General features: G+C 42.0%; 1 protein-coding gene across 1 annotated transcript in view; it reads left to right on the forward strand.

The window, feature by feature from the left end:
• PHEX (phosphate regulating endopeptidase homolog X-linked) overlaps window positions 1-15339 on the forward strand; it is a 245623-nt gene that overhangs the window by 211977 nt on the left and 18307 nt on the right. The window contains exons 16-17 of the mRNA XM_043570128.1: window positions 6345-6399; window positions 11979-12046. Of these exons, the coding sequence (XP_043426063.1) occupies window positions 6345-6399; window positions 11979-12046 (123 nt within the window). The remainder of the gene's footprint in view (window positions 1-6344; window positions 6400-11978; window positions 12047-15339) is intronic.

Here is a 15339-nt window from a genome sequence, read left to right on the forward strand (position 1 = left end):
TCTTCCTCCTCTGGGATACCAATTATGCGTATATTATTTCTTTTTAGTGTATCACTTAATTCTCTAATTTTCCCCTCATACTCCTGGATTTTTTTATCTCTCTTTTTCTCAGCTTCCTCTTTTTCCATAACTTTATCTTCTAGTTCACCTATTCTCTCCTCTGCCTCTTCAAGCCGAGCTGTGGTGGTTTCCATTTTGTTATGCATTTCGTTTAAAGCGTTTTTCAGCTCCTCGTGACTGTTCCTTAGTCCCTTGATCTCTGTAGCAAGAGATTCTCTGCTGTCCTGTATACTGTTTTCAAGCCCAGCAATTAATTTTATGACTATTATTCTAAATTCACTTTCTGTTATATTATTTAAATCCTTTTTGATCAGCTCATTAGCTGTTGTTATTTCCTGGAGATTCTTCTGAGGGGAGTTCTTCCGCTTGGTCATTTTGGATAGTCCCTGGCGTGGTGAGGACCTGCAGGGCACTTCCCCTGTGCTGTGGTGTATACCTGGAGTTGGTGGGCGGGGCCGCAGTCAGACCTGATGTCTGCCCCCAGCCCACCGCTGGGGCCACAGTCAGACTGGTGTGTGCCTTCTCTTCCCCTCTCCTAGGGGCGGGATTCACTGTGGGGTGGTGTGGCTCGTCTGGGCTACTTGCACCCTGCCAGGCTTGTGATGCTGGGGATCTGGCGTATTAGCTGGGGTGGGTAGGCAAGGTGCTCGGGGGCAGGAGGGGCAGGCTTAGATCGCTTCTCCTTAGGTGATCCACTTCAGGAGGGGCCCTGTGGCAGCGGGAGGGAGTCAGATCCGCTGCCGGAGTTGGGTGTTTGCGCGGAGCGAGCAAGTTCCCTGGCAGGAACAGGTTCCCTTTGGGATTTCGGCTGGGGGATGGGCGGGGGAGATGGCGCTGGCGAGCGCCTTTGTTCCCCACCAAACTGAGCTCTGTTGTCAGTGGGCTCAGCAGCTCTCCCTCCCTTTGTCCTCCAGCCTTCCCGCTTTCCGAGCAGAGCTGTTAATTTCTGACCTCCCAGACACTAAGTCGCGCTTGCTGTCGGAACACAGTCCGCCCGGCCCCTCCGCTTTTGCAAGCCCGACTCGGGGGCTCTGCTTGGCCGGCGAGCCGCCCCTCCGCCCCGGCTCCCTCCCGCCAGTCCGTGGAGCGCGCACCGCCTCGCCGCCCTTCCTACCCTCTTCCGTGGGCCTCTCGTCTGCGTTTGGCTCCGGCGACTCTGTTCTGCTAATCCTCTGGCGGTTTTCTGGGTTATTTAGGCAGGTGTAGATGGAATCTAAGTGATCAGCAGGACGTGCGGTGAGCCCAGCGTCCTCCTAAGCCGCCATCTTGCCGCGCCTCTCTGACTAGTTAATATTTAAAACATTACGTTCATGTCCAAAACTCCCTTAACCACGCACCACCCCAAGTCCTAGTTACCGTCAAGAAGCAGCCACTATGTGATCATATATATTTCATAGACCTTTTCTGTGCATTTTAATATGGCACTTATTTAAAAAATTGAAATTATATTTATATATTTGTATCTGTGCCTTGCTTTCTTCCAACAACATGTCTTGGAGATTTTTTCCATGCTAGAATACTAAGACCTACCTCTTTATTTTCATTTGCTTCAAAGCATTCCATAATATGGTTATGCCATATTGAAGCCGTTTTTCTCCTGTTGGACATTTAGCTTGTTGCACACTTTTCTCAGTTACAGCAACACAGCAGTGAACATATTTAGCCATGACCGCAAAGTGCACATGAGCCAGTGCTTGGGCAATGGTTGTTAAAGTGTGCCTCCCAGACCAGCAGCTTTGGCATCACAGGAGAACTTGGTAAAGATGCAAATTCTTAGCCTCCTCTCCAGGCCTACTAACTCTGAAACTCTGAGGGTGGGTCCCAGCCATCTCTTTCAATAAGCCACCTATTTCATCTAGGTGATCCTGATGCATGATGAAACTTGAGAACCACTGGCAGGAATGTATATGTGTCCATATACACATAGATGCGTACATGTACATATACATTAGTTCTATAATGTGACCTGTGTGTTCCTAAGCATTGCTGTGTTATGCAAGATTGTGCAATAAAAGCCACAGGCTTATGGGAGAAGTGGGGTTAGGGACACAACAATCAAAAACGTTGTCGGTGGGTCACCTGGGTGGCTCAGTCAGTTGAGCGTCCAACTCTGGATTTCTGCTCAGGTCATGATCCCAGGATTATGGGATCGAGCCTCATGTTGGGCTCTGCGCTGAGCATGCAGTGTGCTGAAGATTCTTTCTCTCCCTCTTCCTCTCTCACCCGCTCGCACGCGTTCTGTCTGTAAAAATTAAATTACAAAATAAAAATAAAACATTATCGGTGACACAGGAAAACAAAAGCCAGGATCCTAATAAAAATGATAGCACAGACTAGAATTCAAATAAAAATTTGGAAGAAAAAAAAGGATAGCACAGTCTTAAACATGTTGAGCAAATACATAAAACTACAGCACATACGGCATTTTCCCCCGAAAAGACCTGAAGTTTGCTTGTGGAAGCGGGTGCTGGAGGGCTTCGCAGTGTGTGAAGGAGGGTGATGTGAAGTTGGAAGGGAAATTTTAACACCAGGTGTGGGTGGCTGTGGCTTCTAACACACGCGGTGAACCGCGGTAACCGGTCCAGGTTGAGATGTGTGCGTTTTGTGTATTCCTGTGTGGTTTGGTTCATTTGATGAGTTTTTCTGCTTTCACTTAGCATTTCTTGAGCACGAGATTGCGCATAAGCAAACGTGAAATTGGAGTTACCCCCCAGTGTTTTGTCCCAATATATCAATGACCTTGGATCAAATTTGCCTTTTCAGTGTAAGTGTTATGAACTATATATAAATATATGTATATCTTTCACATAGAAGGGCCACACACACAACCAAATGCTGGTTTTCCACTTACTATTTTTTTCATTTAATAATATCTTTTAGATACTTTTTCCAATGTCAGCATGTAGTCACTCATATTTTTGAAAATGGCATTTACAGCCTTAGGAGATGACTAAACTGCTCATCAAAATGCTTGCAACAGTTGGCTCTCACACCAACATGCATCCCACACCCTGGCCAGGATTACCTGTTATCACACTTTTTGGTTTTTGCCGATCTGCTAGTTACACGTCTTTTTCCTTCTTCTCCCTCTCTCTCTCCTCTCATAGGTATATCTATATATGTTTGTATGTATGCATAATGTGTCTGGTCGTGATACGTGTGTAGGCATATGTATATGTACATACACACACATGGACATTATGAGAAGTGCCTCCCGTAAATATGCTGATAGAAAAAAGGAGCTTTGAAAGTGTAAAACAGGTAGTGAAGTGGTGCTGAGATGGGGAAAAAAGGAAATAAAATGGATTTGCAAAAGAAACAAAAAACAAAAGCCTATTAAAAAGGGAGAGAAGAGAAAAGCATTTTCTTTCTGTTTAATTATTTTTTACTTTTACCTTTGCTAACTACAACTTCCCACCTCGTAAGATATGAGTTCGCTCTGTGCGGCTTTGATCTTTCACTGGAGCCAGTCGACACCTCCAAAACTGTAGCTTCCACTGTTAATCCGTTCACTTCAGTGAAGCAGCCCTGAGGGCATTAGATTCTCCTGTTGGTCAGCATAGGGTCCCCTGGCCCCGACAAGCCGAGCGGACATCTGCTCAGAGGAGCGTGATGGCCGTGGCCTGCTGGTCTTGGGCCCCTCGCAGCAAAAGCCGCAGAAATGGAGGTGCACGCAGGTGTCACATGTCAGATGTCTTCCTGTGAAGAGGTTGGCAGTGGACAGAATTGCTTCCAGCTGGGCACAGTACCAGGCAGGAAAGTCATAATGGTTTCCTAATTAGATCACATTGGTTTATGATCATTGTTCCTATTAGGAGATATCATTGCTTTAAAAAATTTTTTTTGAATGTTTATTTATTTTTGAGAGAAAGAGCAAGAGAGAGAAAGCGTGAGCAGGGGAGGGCCAGAAGGAGCTGGGGCGGGGAGGAAGACACAGAATCCAAGCAGGCTCCAGGCTCCGAGCTGTCAGCACAGAGCCTGACGCAGGGCTCTAACTCACGAGCTGTGAGATCATGACCTGAGGCTAAGTCGGACACCCAACAGACTGAGCCACCCAGGCACCCCATCATTGCTTTTTGATGATTTACAGTGGGAGACGAGACTTTCAAATGAACACTGTGATTTGCATATATATGTAATATATATTTGCATATATATCTCCAACTCAGAATGACTTACTGAAAGTAATCACCAGAAAAGAGGGTGGGATATTCATGTAAAGATGCAAAAAGAAATTTAAGGAAATGTAAAAATTAGGAAGATTAATATGATGTCACCCCTTCAAAGTCAGATGCATTTTCCTTTATATGAAAGCTGCAGGAAGAGGGAGAACTGCTAGCTGGATCCATCTCTGTTTGGCAGTGAGGTTTTTGGACCTTGAAATCTCAAACTGATGTTAAGAAAATAGAAAGAATAGTTAACATTTATAATAACAATTATAATGAGGTTAACATTTCACTTGTGAATTAAGAACTTGTTTTCTTGCCCTCACTTTTTGTAGTGTCCTTTCATGATGGGGAGGTAGACAGAATGTTGAGAGGGAGAGAGTGAAGAGAAAACATTGTATTTATTTATTTTTTTAATGTTTGTTTGAGAGAGAGCATGTGTGGGAGAGGGGCAGAAAGAGAGGGAGAGACAAAGAGAATCCCAAGCAGGCTCCATACTGTCAGCACAGAGTCTGACACGGGGCTCAATCCCATGAACCATGAGCTCATGACCTGATCAGAAATCAAGACTCAAATAAATGCTTAACCGGCTGAGCCACCCAGGTGCCCTGAAAACATTTTAACTCATAAAAGAGCTTTCGGTCTCAAAGGGGGTCGAAAGCAGTGGCTCTGCAACAGCCAAGGACATTGCAGAAGGCAGAGCGCTCTCCCTCTCCATCTCTCTCTCTCTCTCTCTCTCTCTCTCTCTCTCTCTCTTCTCTCTCCCTCTCCCCCCCTCCCCCTCCTTCCGTGTGTGTGTGTGTGTGTGTGTGTGTGTGTCTTTTGTTACTATTCTTTGCATTTCCGATAGTTACGACTTACAGGTGCAGCTCATAGCATCAGCCCACGGTGATAAATTTAGTGGAGAGTTGGAATCGCAAAGCAAGGCATTTCTCACACTCATCTGCACAAAGCCAGATGCGTGGCTTGTACGACCCACTGCAAATTGAAAATATGGGGGCCCCTGTTCAGAAAGCTGGAAAAGAGTGCCATTAAGGGTGCTCAAGTATGAAGCTTTATCCTGCATTCTGTGGCTTCTTTTTCTCTAGACTTTCCCTGGTTTATTTGCTATTCAATGCCATTGTAAGTTGTAAGAAAAATAAACGTTTTAAGTCATCAGCATATTTTTACTGTTCACCTTTATATTGTGCAATGCCCATTTTAAATGAAAATATAAGAGCTTTTAACTTGGATGTGGGATCACTAAAATTACGCAGTTTCTATTTTGCAGCTTATACATGCATAGGTATTCTGTTCTTGCCATAACAATGGAAATGCTGCACAAAACTGATCCCACCTGTTTTTATGTCATTTCTTAATACACATAGATTCTCCTAACACTCTCCACCTTCAGTTTACTCATGAGCAAGGAAGGACTAAAAAAGGAAAAGACACTATGGGTCGCCCTGTCTTTCCCTTTCCTTGTATGTCATTTTCAGTGTATGTGATTGGTTAATACAGGGAAGTAACAAAAGTAAGAAAGGATCTGATAGAGTTCCCTGGTCATTCATGTTTCTTAGAGTGCTACTGCCTTTTTTTTAGTGATCAAAGCAAATCCTGGTTCCAATAGAAAGAGCCCTCTTGGGGCTGTCAGAGCTCCCATCTACTCAGTCCTGGATGTATTATGCTTACCTTGTACTCACTTTGAGTCTCACGGAATCCCCCCACATTGTGGGTCTACTGGAGTTCTGTGCTCCTGGGAATCCTCAAGAATGCTGTGTGCAAATGGGGCCCACAGGTTGAGTGTCCATGTAGCTGGCCCTTCCTGTATCAGGGGAAGCTGCTGGACTGCCAGAAGCCTCCTGCACATGCTATGGAGGAACCCAGTTCACGGCAGGGTGGACAATGCCAATAGCGTATTCATGCAAAGTAGTTTCCTTGAAACTATTGTGATGCACTTGTTTCAAACTCTGTTGAATTCATATCATTTTAGAAACAGTGAATCTCTTGAGTGCTCCCAGCTTCATGAGGAGTACTTTTCAGATGGGCCTTTGAGACTTCCAGGCTGAAGCTTGAACCAAGTACTCATCGTCAAATCAATCTCTATATCTCTTAAAATTTTGTCTGTCTTTCTCCCAGGATTTCCAGCAGGAGAGCTGCAGAAGCCTTTTTTTTGGGGAACAGAATATCCTCGGTAGGTAAATTAATGAAAAAAACAGTTATTGACAAGTAAGGAGGAACATGCTGCTTTGGCTGAGGGTAGAATATAAAGTCACAAAAACAAAAACCAATGCCAGTGGTTGTTCAGCAATAGGAGAGCATGGAACCTGGTGTGGGTCAGTCATACTTTCCTCACTTTTGGAATTTTTTTTCCTGATTCTTTTTACCAGGGTGTGTGACTGGACAGCAAAGGCAGAGTCCACACAGGGGACTTTAACCTTTGTGCATTTATTCACTCATGCATTGACTTATAGGACAAATATGTGGACCTCAAAGGATTGTTGGGATTTGAGTTGATGGTGATGGGTCTAAAACCATGGAAGAAATGGAAGAAATAATGTGAGAAAAGAAAAGTACCTATAGAAAGCAAAGATTTTGTTTGGTTGGTCCAATTAGTATACAAAGGGAAATAGTGGAAAGGGCATCTACAAAAGAAGGTTGATGTTTTATATTGGAAAGCTCTAAGTGCCAGGTAAGGAGCCATCATTAATGAGCAATAGAAAATATTGAAGTTTTTGAACAAGTAAAGATTATCAAATTTGTCTTTAAAAATAAAACCTTGGTAGTTATACAATAGGCCAAAAACTGATACTCTCTGAAGTTAGAGATATTGAAGGTCATTAAGATCAACAGATGGTAATTCACAATTTACATATAGTGAGAAGTCTGATAATATTCATTGTTGGTAATATTACCACTTTTATTATGTGCCTTTCTTTGTTCTGGTGGTTTAATACACAGAAAATTTAGTCTTGATTGTAGACATTTAGTGTTTTCTGTCTTGGTTTGAATAAATGACAATTTAAATATTATTTGTAGGTTAAAAACATAGGGGATCACATACATATAAAAATAAGAGAAATATGGTAGCAATGTTTTGATTTGTGCTTCCTCAAAAGCAGGTCCTGTGACAAGGATTTGAGTTCAAGGAGTTGTTATGGGAGGTGACACCAGGAAACAGTGGCGGAGGTGTGGAGAAGTGAGACAGGGTGGGAAGGAAGCCAATAATGAATGTTTTAGGAGTTTACTGTGGCTGCCATATTTTTCCCAAACTTACTGGCTTATAGTTCTGTAGGTCAGAAGTCCAACCCCGGTCTCACTGGGCTAAACAACAGGTGTTGGCAGGGCTGTATTCCTTTCTGGAAGCTCTAGAGAAGAATCTTTTTTCTTGCCTTTTCTAGCTTTTAGAGTCAGCCCACATTCCTTGGCTCATGGCCCCTTCCTCTGTCTTCCAAACTAGCACAGTTGCATTTCTGTGACCGTTGATTCATATTCACATCTCCTTCAGACTCTCCTCTTCTGCCTTCTCCTCTACTTTGAAGGACCCTTGTGATTATATTGGCTGCTCCCACATAATCTAGGACACTCTACATATTTTTCACTCAGCTGATTAGCAACCTTAATTCCCCTTTGCTACATAATAACATATTCATGACTTCTGGGGGTTAGCCTGTGGACTTCTTTTGGGGGCCATTGTTCTACCTACCACACATGTGTTACAAAGCCAGTTACCACTGTGACCAGCTGGGGCTCAGCCCTGGCAAGGACCTGTAGAACTTGCTTCAGTGTAATCCTACTGCAGGGGCAAGGGAGCTGGGGCATTTATCAACTCCCCTTCCCTCACTGATTTGAGGGCTGCCAACAGCTGTAATAACTCTCTGGCATTGCCCAGTCTAGGCCCAGAGGGCCCTAGTAGCCAGAAAAAGTCCTTAGGCAAGTAGTTTCAGGTGTTGGCAGTTGGAAGCTTTTGGATTGTGTGCTCAAAACTGGCGAGTGGTGAGGAGACAGGAGCAGGCTTCAATAAAGACTACTGTAGGGAAGCACTGCGTTAGGATAAATGAAAATTCTTGGTTTGTATTAGCCAAGTCCATTAATATCATCCCAGTCCTCAGCTGCATAGTTTTTATTGGTGTTTAGATATTTGGAATCAATTTTCCCTATTATTAAGATTAAAAATTTGCAGATATTTCTATAAAAATAAATATCTAGGCTAAATATTGTCTAAATTCTCTTCAAACTAAAAATGTGCTCAAATTCTTTGATTCTGCTTATCATTAGCAATTTGAGTGCACTTCTCTTATTATTGTTAGGTACCTGGAGACTTGGAAATCATCTGGTTAGGTTTTGAAGTTACTGATGAAGTGAATTTGTTTATTGGGTCTGTGAGCATGGTTTTCTGATATAAAAGTCAAACTCTTAGGAACCTGGGAAATAATATTAGTGTCTGTTAGCTCAACCTTATGCTGAGCCATATTTGGTATTTGGATGGGAGAGAGATTTGTATTTTTTATCCTAAAGAATCTATGTCCTCACTGAAGCCTTCCACCCTGTATTACTATATCTGCTCCGTGAGTAATTATTAAGCATCTTTTGGGTATTTGGCATTGGAAAGATCGAGATGCTGGAGACATGGGAATCGCAGTCCACTGAGATGGCTTTCCATACATCTGTTTTGGATGGATAGCCTCCAGATTCAGCCAATGGGCATCCTTTGTGTTCACACTGGTCAGCTTAGTCCTTGCCTGAATGTTGGCTCTAATTATGGGGATATCAACAAGCTAAAGTGTTTTTAGAGGAATGAATCAGGACTATCAGTAGCCCAAGACAACATCCCAAAGTGTGTGTTCCACAATGCAGTAATAGAGGTCGGTCATCCTCCCTTTTGTTTTGGAGAATTACAATACTCAGCAGCATAAAAATTTCAAAGAAGTTCCACAAGAAGGAAACCTATTGAAATGTGTTTAATCCAGCGGTTCCTACACTCCCCCTTTCCCTATGTTTTGGGAAATGCTCATCTAGAATCCCTGACTAAAGAAAAGCAATTGAAAGAACTTGAGGACACTGGAGGGGGAACCTTGTAAGTGTCTTTACATTACTGAAGGAGAGTGAAGGTGGTAGACAACTTGCTGTACTCAGGGGGACAGAGGGTATTCAGCTAGAGACTCTACTAGACCAATAGATAGCAGCTGTAGGAAAGATTCCAGTTCAGTGTTAAGGAGAGCTGTTTTATTTAGAACCTCCTGAGGGAACGGTCCCCCTCATGAGCCCCTGCTTATTGGAAATGCCCAAAGAGAAGTCCTGTGACTTTTGGAATGGGACTGTGGACTAGGTAGGCCCTTGCCTCTGATTCAGGCAAAGTGGCCCTTCCTTGTTGACAGCATGAGATCATGGTTGCTCCGGACAGAAGTCTGGCTGTCCTCTTCTTGACAGCAAAATCCAGTGCATGTGTTAAACCCATGGGGCAGTAAGAACAGAAGAGCAACTGAGTAGGTGCAAAAATTGTCATCTTTGCCATTTCATTTTTGGAAGGCTGGAGTTTTCTCTGCAGCAGTCTTCTTGTTTCTGGCCAGCCAGTCACATTTCAAAAAGCATGTGAGTTTACTTATTTATTTTTATGACATGCTAATTATGTCATATGGCCGTTGATAATTATGGCCGTTGATAAAATGGAAGATGTGAACTGAGCATTATGAAATATGATCATTGTAAGGCTCAGTCATAGAGAATTACCTTTTCTTGTCTCCTGTCCAAAGGATCACGATTATGTGACTGAGTATTGGAACTTGGAATAATTCAGTCATTTTCTGAGTTCTCTATTACCCCTTGCAAAGAGGAAGCTCTTTGGAGCAGCCCTTCTTAAGGGACGTTTATTGTAGAGCAGTTCCTGTAAGCTTCCATTGTTCATCGCTGAAATTCCTCTGGTCAACAGCATTGACCAAGGGTGGTAGAGGACTGAGTCCTGTTGTCAGGGCTGAGAGGTATGAAAAAACGAAATGTCACAGGCCTGCATAGTGACAGCTACTGCTGCAGAAACTAGCACAATGTAAAATTACAAGTTTGTCCCACACTGCCATGATAGCTCCATGATTGAAATGCATAATTTTACTCTTACTTCTTTAATGAAGGTTTGCAATGATGTAAAAACAGTAGGAAGCGTTTTTGTTCAAATGCAAATTACCTTGCAGGAAAGAAATAACAAAGGAAAGAATTGCCACCAAGGGGAAAAATGAAATCTTAAAGCACTTCTTTGGTTATAGTTGAGACAAACAATTAACATGTTAAGGATCATAATGTCCTGTAATAACATGTTGCTTCAAATATTCTCATTCTTTCCACTTACGGGTCCTTTCCATTTGCTGGATGACTTTGATGTTGCATGTCAGGAGGCAACTGCAAAATATTTCCAGCATAATTGCAAATCTCAGAAAGAATTCTCGTAACAAGGATTTTAAGTTGTCTTTAATCCTCATCCACGTGGTAAATAACTAAATTACCTGTAGACCTATCACTTGCATGAAATGGTAAAGTTAATTAACCGATTAAATGATTGTTACTTTTTTACTGTATACTAGGTACAGAGAATTGAGTAGTGGATCAAACTGATAAGGGTTTGGCCTTCATGAAACTTAGAGTTGAGAGAGGTCCCAGACACACACACACACACACACACACACACACACACGCACATGCGCACGCACCTCAGCCTCTCCTTAGAACTTGTTAGAAATGCAAATTTTTGAGTCTTATGACAGACCTGTTGACCCAGAATCCTGGAGGGAGGGGAGGGGAGGGGAGGGGAGGGGAGGGCATGTGTGTACACACACACACACACACACACACACACACATCCAGAAGCCTCCTTATGGATTTCTTCATATATCATTAATATATTGTTTCAGTTCTCTACTGCTACCTAACAGCACCACGAAACAACAACTGTTGGCTTATGATTCTGCAATTTCCAAATCTGGTTAAGTCTTCATGATCTTTGCCATTCACTCATAAGCTTGTCTTTCACAGAAGCAAGGGAATGTGACTACCTTTGAAAGCAGTGATCTCTTTCAATCTCTGCTCTGTTCCTTTTTTATGATTGCATTTGGGAAACAATTTAACTTCTAACTCTATAGTGATTTTTCAACAGTTCTCAGATAAAAAATAAATGGTATGTTTACAGACAGGGTCTTCTCAAACCCTGCTGCTGCTTTTCATGTTTATAAATATAAAGTGGCTAGAGCCAATACAGAATCATAGAAACCTTAGGGCTAGAAGGGACTTTAGAAGCCATCTCTTTTGCATCCCTAATTTCATACATGGTCATTGTGGCAGTATTACAATTGATTTTCTTTGTCCATTTCAATGAGAAGGGTGTGTTTAGATTTTTTCTTTTTTTTTTTTTTTTTTACAATTTTGAGGGTGTGGTTATAAGTTGCAGTTACTAGAAAACAGATTATCTTGGCTTTTCATTAAGAAAAATCAAACGAGGGGCGCCGGGGTGGCGCAGTCGGTTGGGCCTCCGACTACAGCCAGGTCACGATCTCGCGGTCCGGGAGTTCGAGCCCTGCATCAGGCTCTGGGCTGATGGCTCAGAGCCTGGAGCCTGTTTCCGATTCTGTGTCTCCCTCTCTCTCTCTGCCCCTCCCCCATTCATGCTCTGTCTCTCTCTGTCCCAAAAATAAATAAACGTTGAAAAAAAAATTAAAAAAAAAAAATCAAACGATTATGCTCTGAGGTTCATGCTTCTAATTTTCTCCAAATTATATATTTATACCATAGATCTCTGAGTTATGGAGCTATAGGAGTAATTGTTGGACATGAATTTACACATGGATTTGATAATAATGGTAAGTACTGATTCATTGTATAAGCGGCTGCTTTTATGATAATGTTGATGATACAGATGTTAATTGTTGCTATTATCTTTGCATAGTGTCATCACCATAGATTGAAGATTATCCAAAGCAGTGTGAGTGCTGATTGAAAAATTTCCCCCATGCCTTGCTGTGATAGCTTGCCATAAATAAATAATTGTTCCCGTTGGTGATGGAATAGCATGAAAAAAAAAAGACCTTGTAATTTCACTGAAATTATCTTTGCATTTAGATCAGGATTGCTGTAGCTGCCATGATAGTTACAGGAATTGCTTCATAGCCTCTCCCCTCTGTCACTTTTTTATTCACCATCTTGAGATGCTCTCCCTGGAGGTGTGAGCTCTGCTCTGAAGATGATTATACATGCTGCCAAGTTAGGATTCAGCCAGTTAGGACTCCAGAGCTTGGCTGCCTGATTCCTTTATACGATTTCAAGGATTATGCAATGCTTAAGCTGTGTTTTTCTCTATGCTGGCATATCTTTAGATTTTTTTAAAAAGGCTATGCTTTCCTAATAATGCAAAATATAGAATATGCTGTGTATCCTGATGAGATTTAAGCACAAGAGCAGAATATGCATAAACTAAAGAAATTATTGCCCCTTGTAGGTTGTCATCATTTGTAATTGGCACTCCTTTCTCCTTTACCTTTGAGCATTATTGGAAAGCCACATGAAACCTCTGAAATTTATGAATTAGTAGCAAATGATAATCGTATCCACATCTGCACAGTGACAGGCAGATGCAAGGAGCCAACTGGCACAAGGCAACATTGTATAGAAAGGACCTTTTTCTTCCATGTCTATGGTGTCTCCACCATCCTTTCCTGGATGCTGACCGGAAAGCCTGGTTCTCCTTCTGGGCAATTCTTCCTGTGCTCCCACCAACCCTTCCTGAATCATCTAGGGTTTTGGTTCCCCTGGCCTCTCCCCTCCCTGTTAAAATATAGCTACCTTGTGCTCCTCTCAATTTCTGGAGCTACACTTTCTGTCTTTCCATGATTGGTTTATCTAAGAGGAGTGTCTTAGCTAAGAAACATAACCCAGAAGTGATCTCTTGGTTCTGGGCCTTTCTTCCTGGGAAATTTAAGTACAGTTCTCGCTGTGAATCTTTTGGAGGCCTTCTGAAGTCATTCTCCAAGGACATAATCTAATGATGCCAATTTCAGTCTGTAACCAGTACTTAGAACAGAGAGTCACATAGTTAACTACATGCCCTGTAACTGTTTAATGATTGGTTGGATAGTGTGTGGAAGACAACGACTCCGTGCCCTTCCAGGGGTTGGTGGTAATGGCATCCACTCCTGCTGAAGAGCCTTGGATTATTCCAATTAACACCTTTGCTTCTAGGACTTTCTTGTAAGCCCACTGAAGAGTTCTTTGCATAATTAAATTCAAACCAATAGTAATCTTGAGTATGAAGACAGTCTAGATACACTCAGACTTCTTTTGAAGGGTGTAGAGAAAATGAAGAGTGAGCCTATGGCAAAAAAGCATGTATAACTGATCTTTTTTTCCATTATGTTTTGGAGATTTCCATTCTTGTTCCAAGTTCTCTTTTTAGAGCAACCTTCCTTGTCCAAGCAGGGCAGATGGGCCTTCAATGCACACTGATGGCTGTGGAATGATTCATAACAGAGGTTTTATGTGTGTCTTGGCTCCTAGCAACTTGGAGGAAACACATTCCTACAGGGTTGAGTCAGGGGCTACGGTCTCCCAGTGTGAATGACTCATTAGACTGTTCCCATGGACTGTTTGGAATTTCACTGGTTCTGGTGCTCCATCTCCCTTCATGGACTTTCTGAATGAAGCCATTTTGTTTCATAATCCAGAGAACAGTTTGGGTCACATCAGATGAAAACAAAGAATTCAAGATTGGTTCAGAATGTGCATACCATAAGTTGATGAATCTTATTTTTAAAATGTTCTTTTTACTTAGGAAGAACTTCCTCTTTCTCCTTCCCCCCTTTCTACAATTAACCTGTGACACTGGAGAGAAGGTAGGAGCTGCTCCCAGGAGTGCTCCGTGCTACTGGGACTGCTTTCTCAAGGCCTATTGAATTGAGGGAAAGGGGAAATGGAGAAATTAGTTTCCATAAATAGTACAAATATCGTTTTTTCTTTTTATTTAAATTCCAGTTAGTTAACATACATTATAGTATAGTTTCAGGTGTACATCACCAGGTGCTCATCAAGACAAGTGCCCTTCTTAATCCCTATCACCTATTTCACCCCTGCCCCACCTATCTCCCCTCTGGCAACCATCAGTTTGTTCTCTGTAGTTAAGATTCGTCTTGGTGTTTGCTTCTCTCTCTCTTTTATTTCCTTATGATCGTTTGCTTTGTTTCTTAAATTCCACAGACAAGTATTTGTCTTTCTCTGGCTGACTTATTTCACTTAGCATTATAATCTCTAGCTCTATCCATGTCATTGCAAATGGCAAGATTTCATTCTTTTTTTTATGGCCGAATAAGATTCCACTGTGTGTATGTGTATTGTGTCTATATCTTTATCTGTCTGTCTGTCTGTCTTCAGCCATTCATCCATCAGTGGACAATTGGGCTGTTTCCATAATTTGGCTATTGTAGATAATGCTGCTGTAAACATTCGGGTGCATGTGGCCCTTTGAATTAGTATTTTTGTATTCTTTGGGTAGATACCTAGTAGTGCAATTGTTGAATCATAAGATAGTTCTATTTTTAACTTTGTGAGGAACTTCCATACTGTTTTCCACTGACTGCACCAGTTTCCATTCCCACCAACAGTCTAAGAGGGTTCCCCTTTCTCTACATCCTTGCCAATACCTGTTGTCTCCTGTCTTGTTGATTTTAGCCATTATGACAAGTGTGAGATGATCTCATTATAGTTTTGGTGTGCATTTCACTGATGATAAGTTATGTGGAACTATGTGGAGTTATCTTTTCATGCGTCTTTTGGCCATCTGGATGTCTGTCTTCTTTGGGAAAATGATGTAATCCCTGTGAAAATACCAACAGCATTTTTTCACAGAGCTAGAACAAACAATCCTAAAACTTGTATGGAATCACAAAAGACTCTGAATAGCCAAAGCAGTTTTGAACAAGAAAAGCTAAGCGGGAAGCATCATAATTCCAGACTTCCGAAGTTATATTACAAAGCTGTAGCCATCAAAACAGTATGGTACTGGCACAAAAATAGACACATAGATCAATGGAACACAATAGAGACCCCAGAAATGAACCCACAATTATATAGTCAGTTAATCTTTGACAAAGCAGGAAAGAATATC

Source organism: Prionailurus bengalensis, chromosome X (genome assembly GCF_016509475.1).
Source record: "Prionailurus bengalensis isolate Pbe53 chromosome X, Fcat_Pben_1.1_paternal_pri, whole genome shotgun sequence".
NCBI lineage: Eukaryota > Metazoa > Chordata > Mammalia > Carnivora > Felidae > Prionailurus > Prionailurus bengalensis.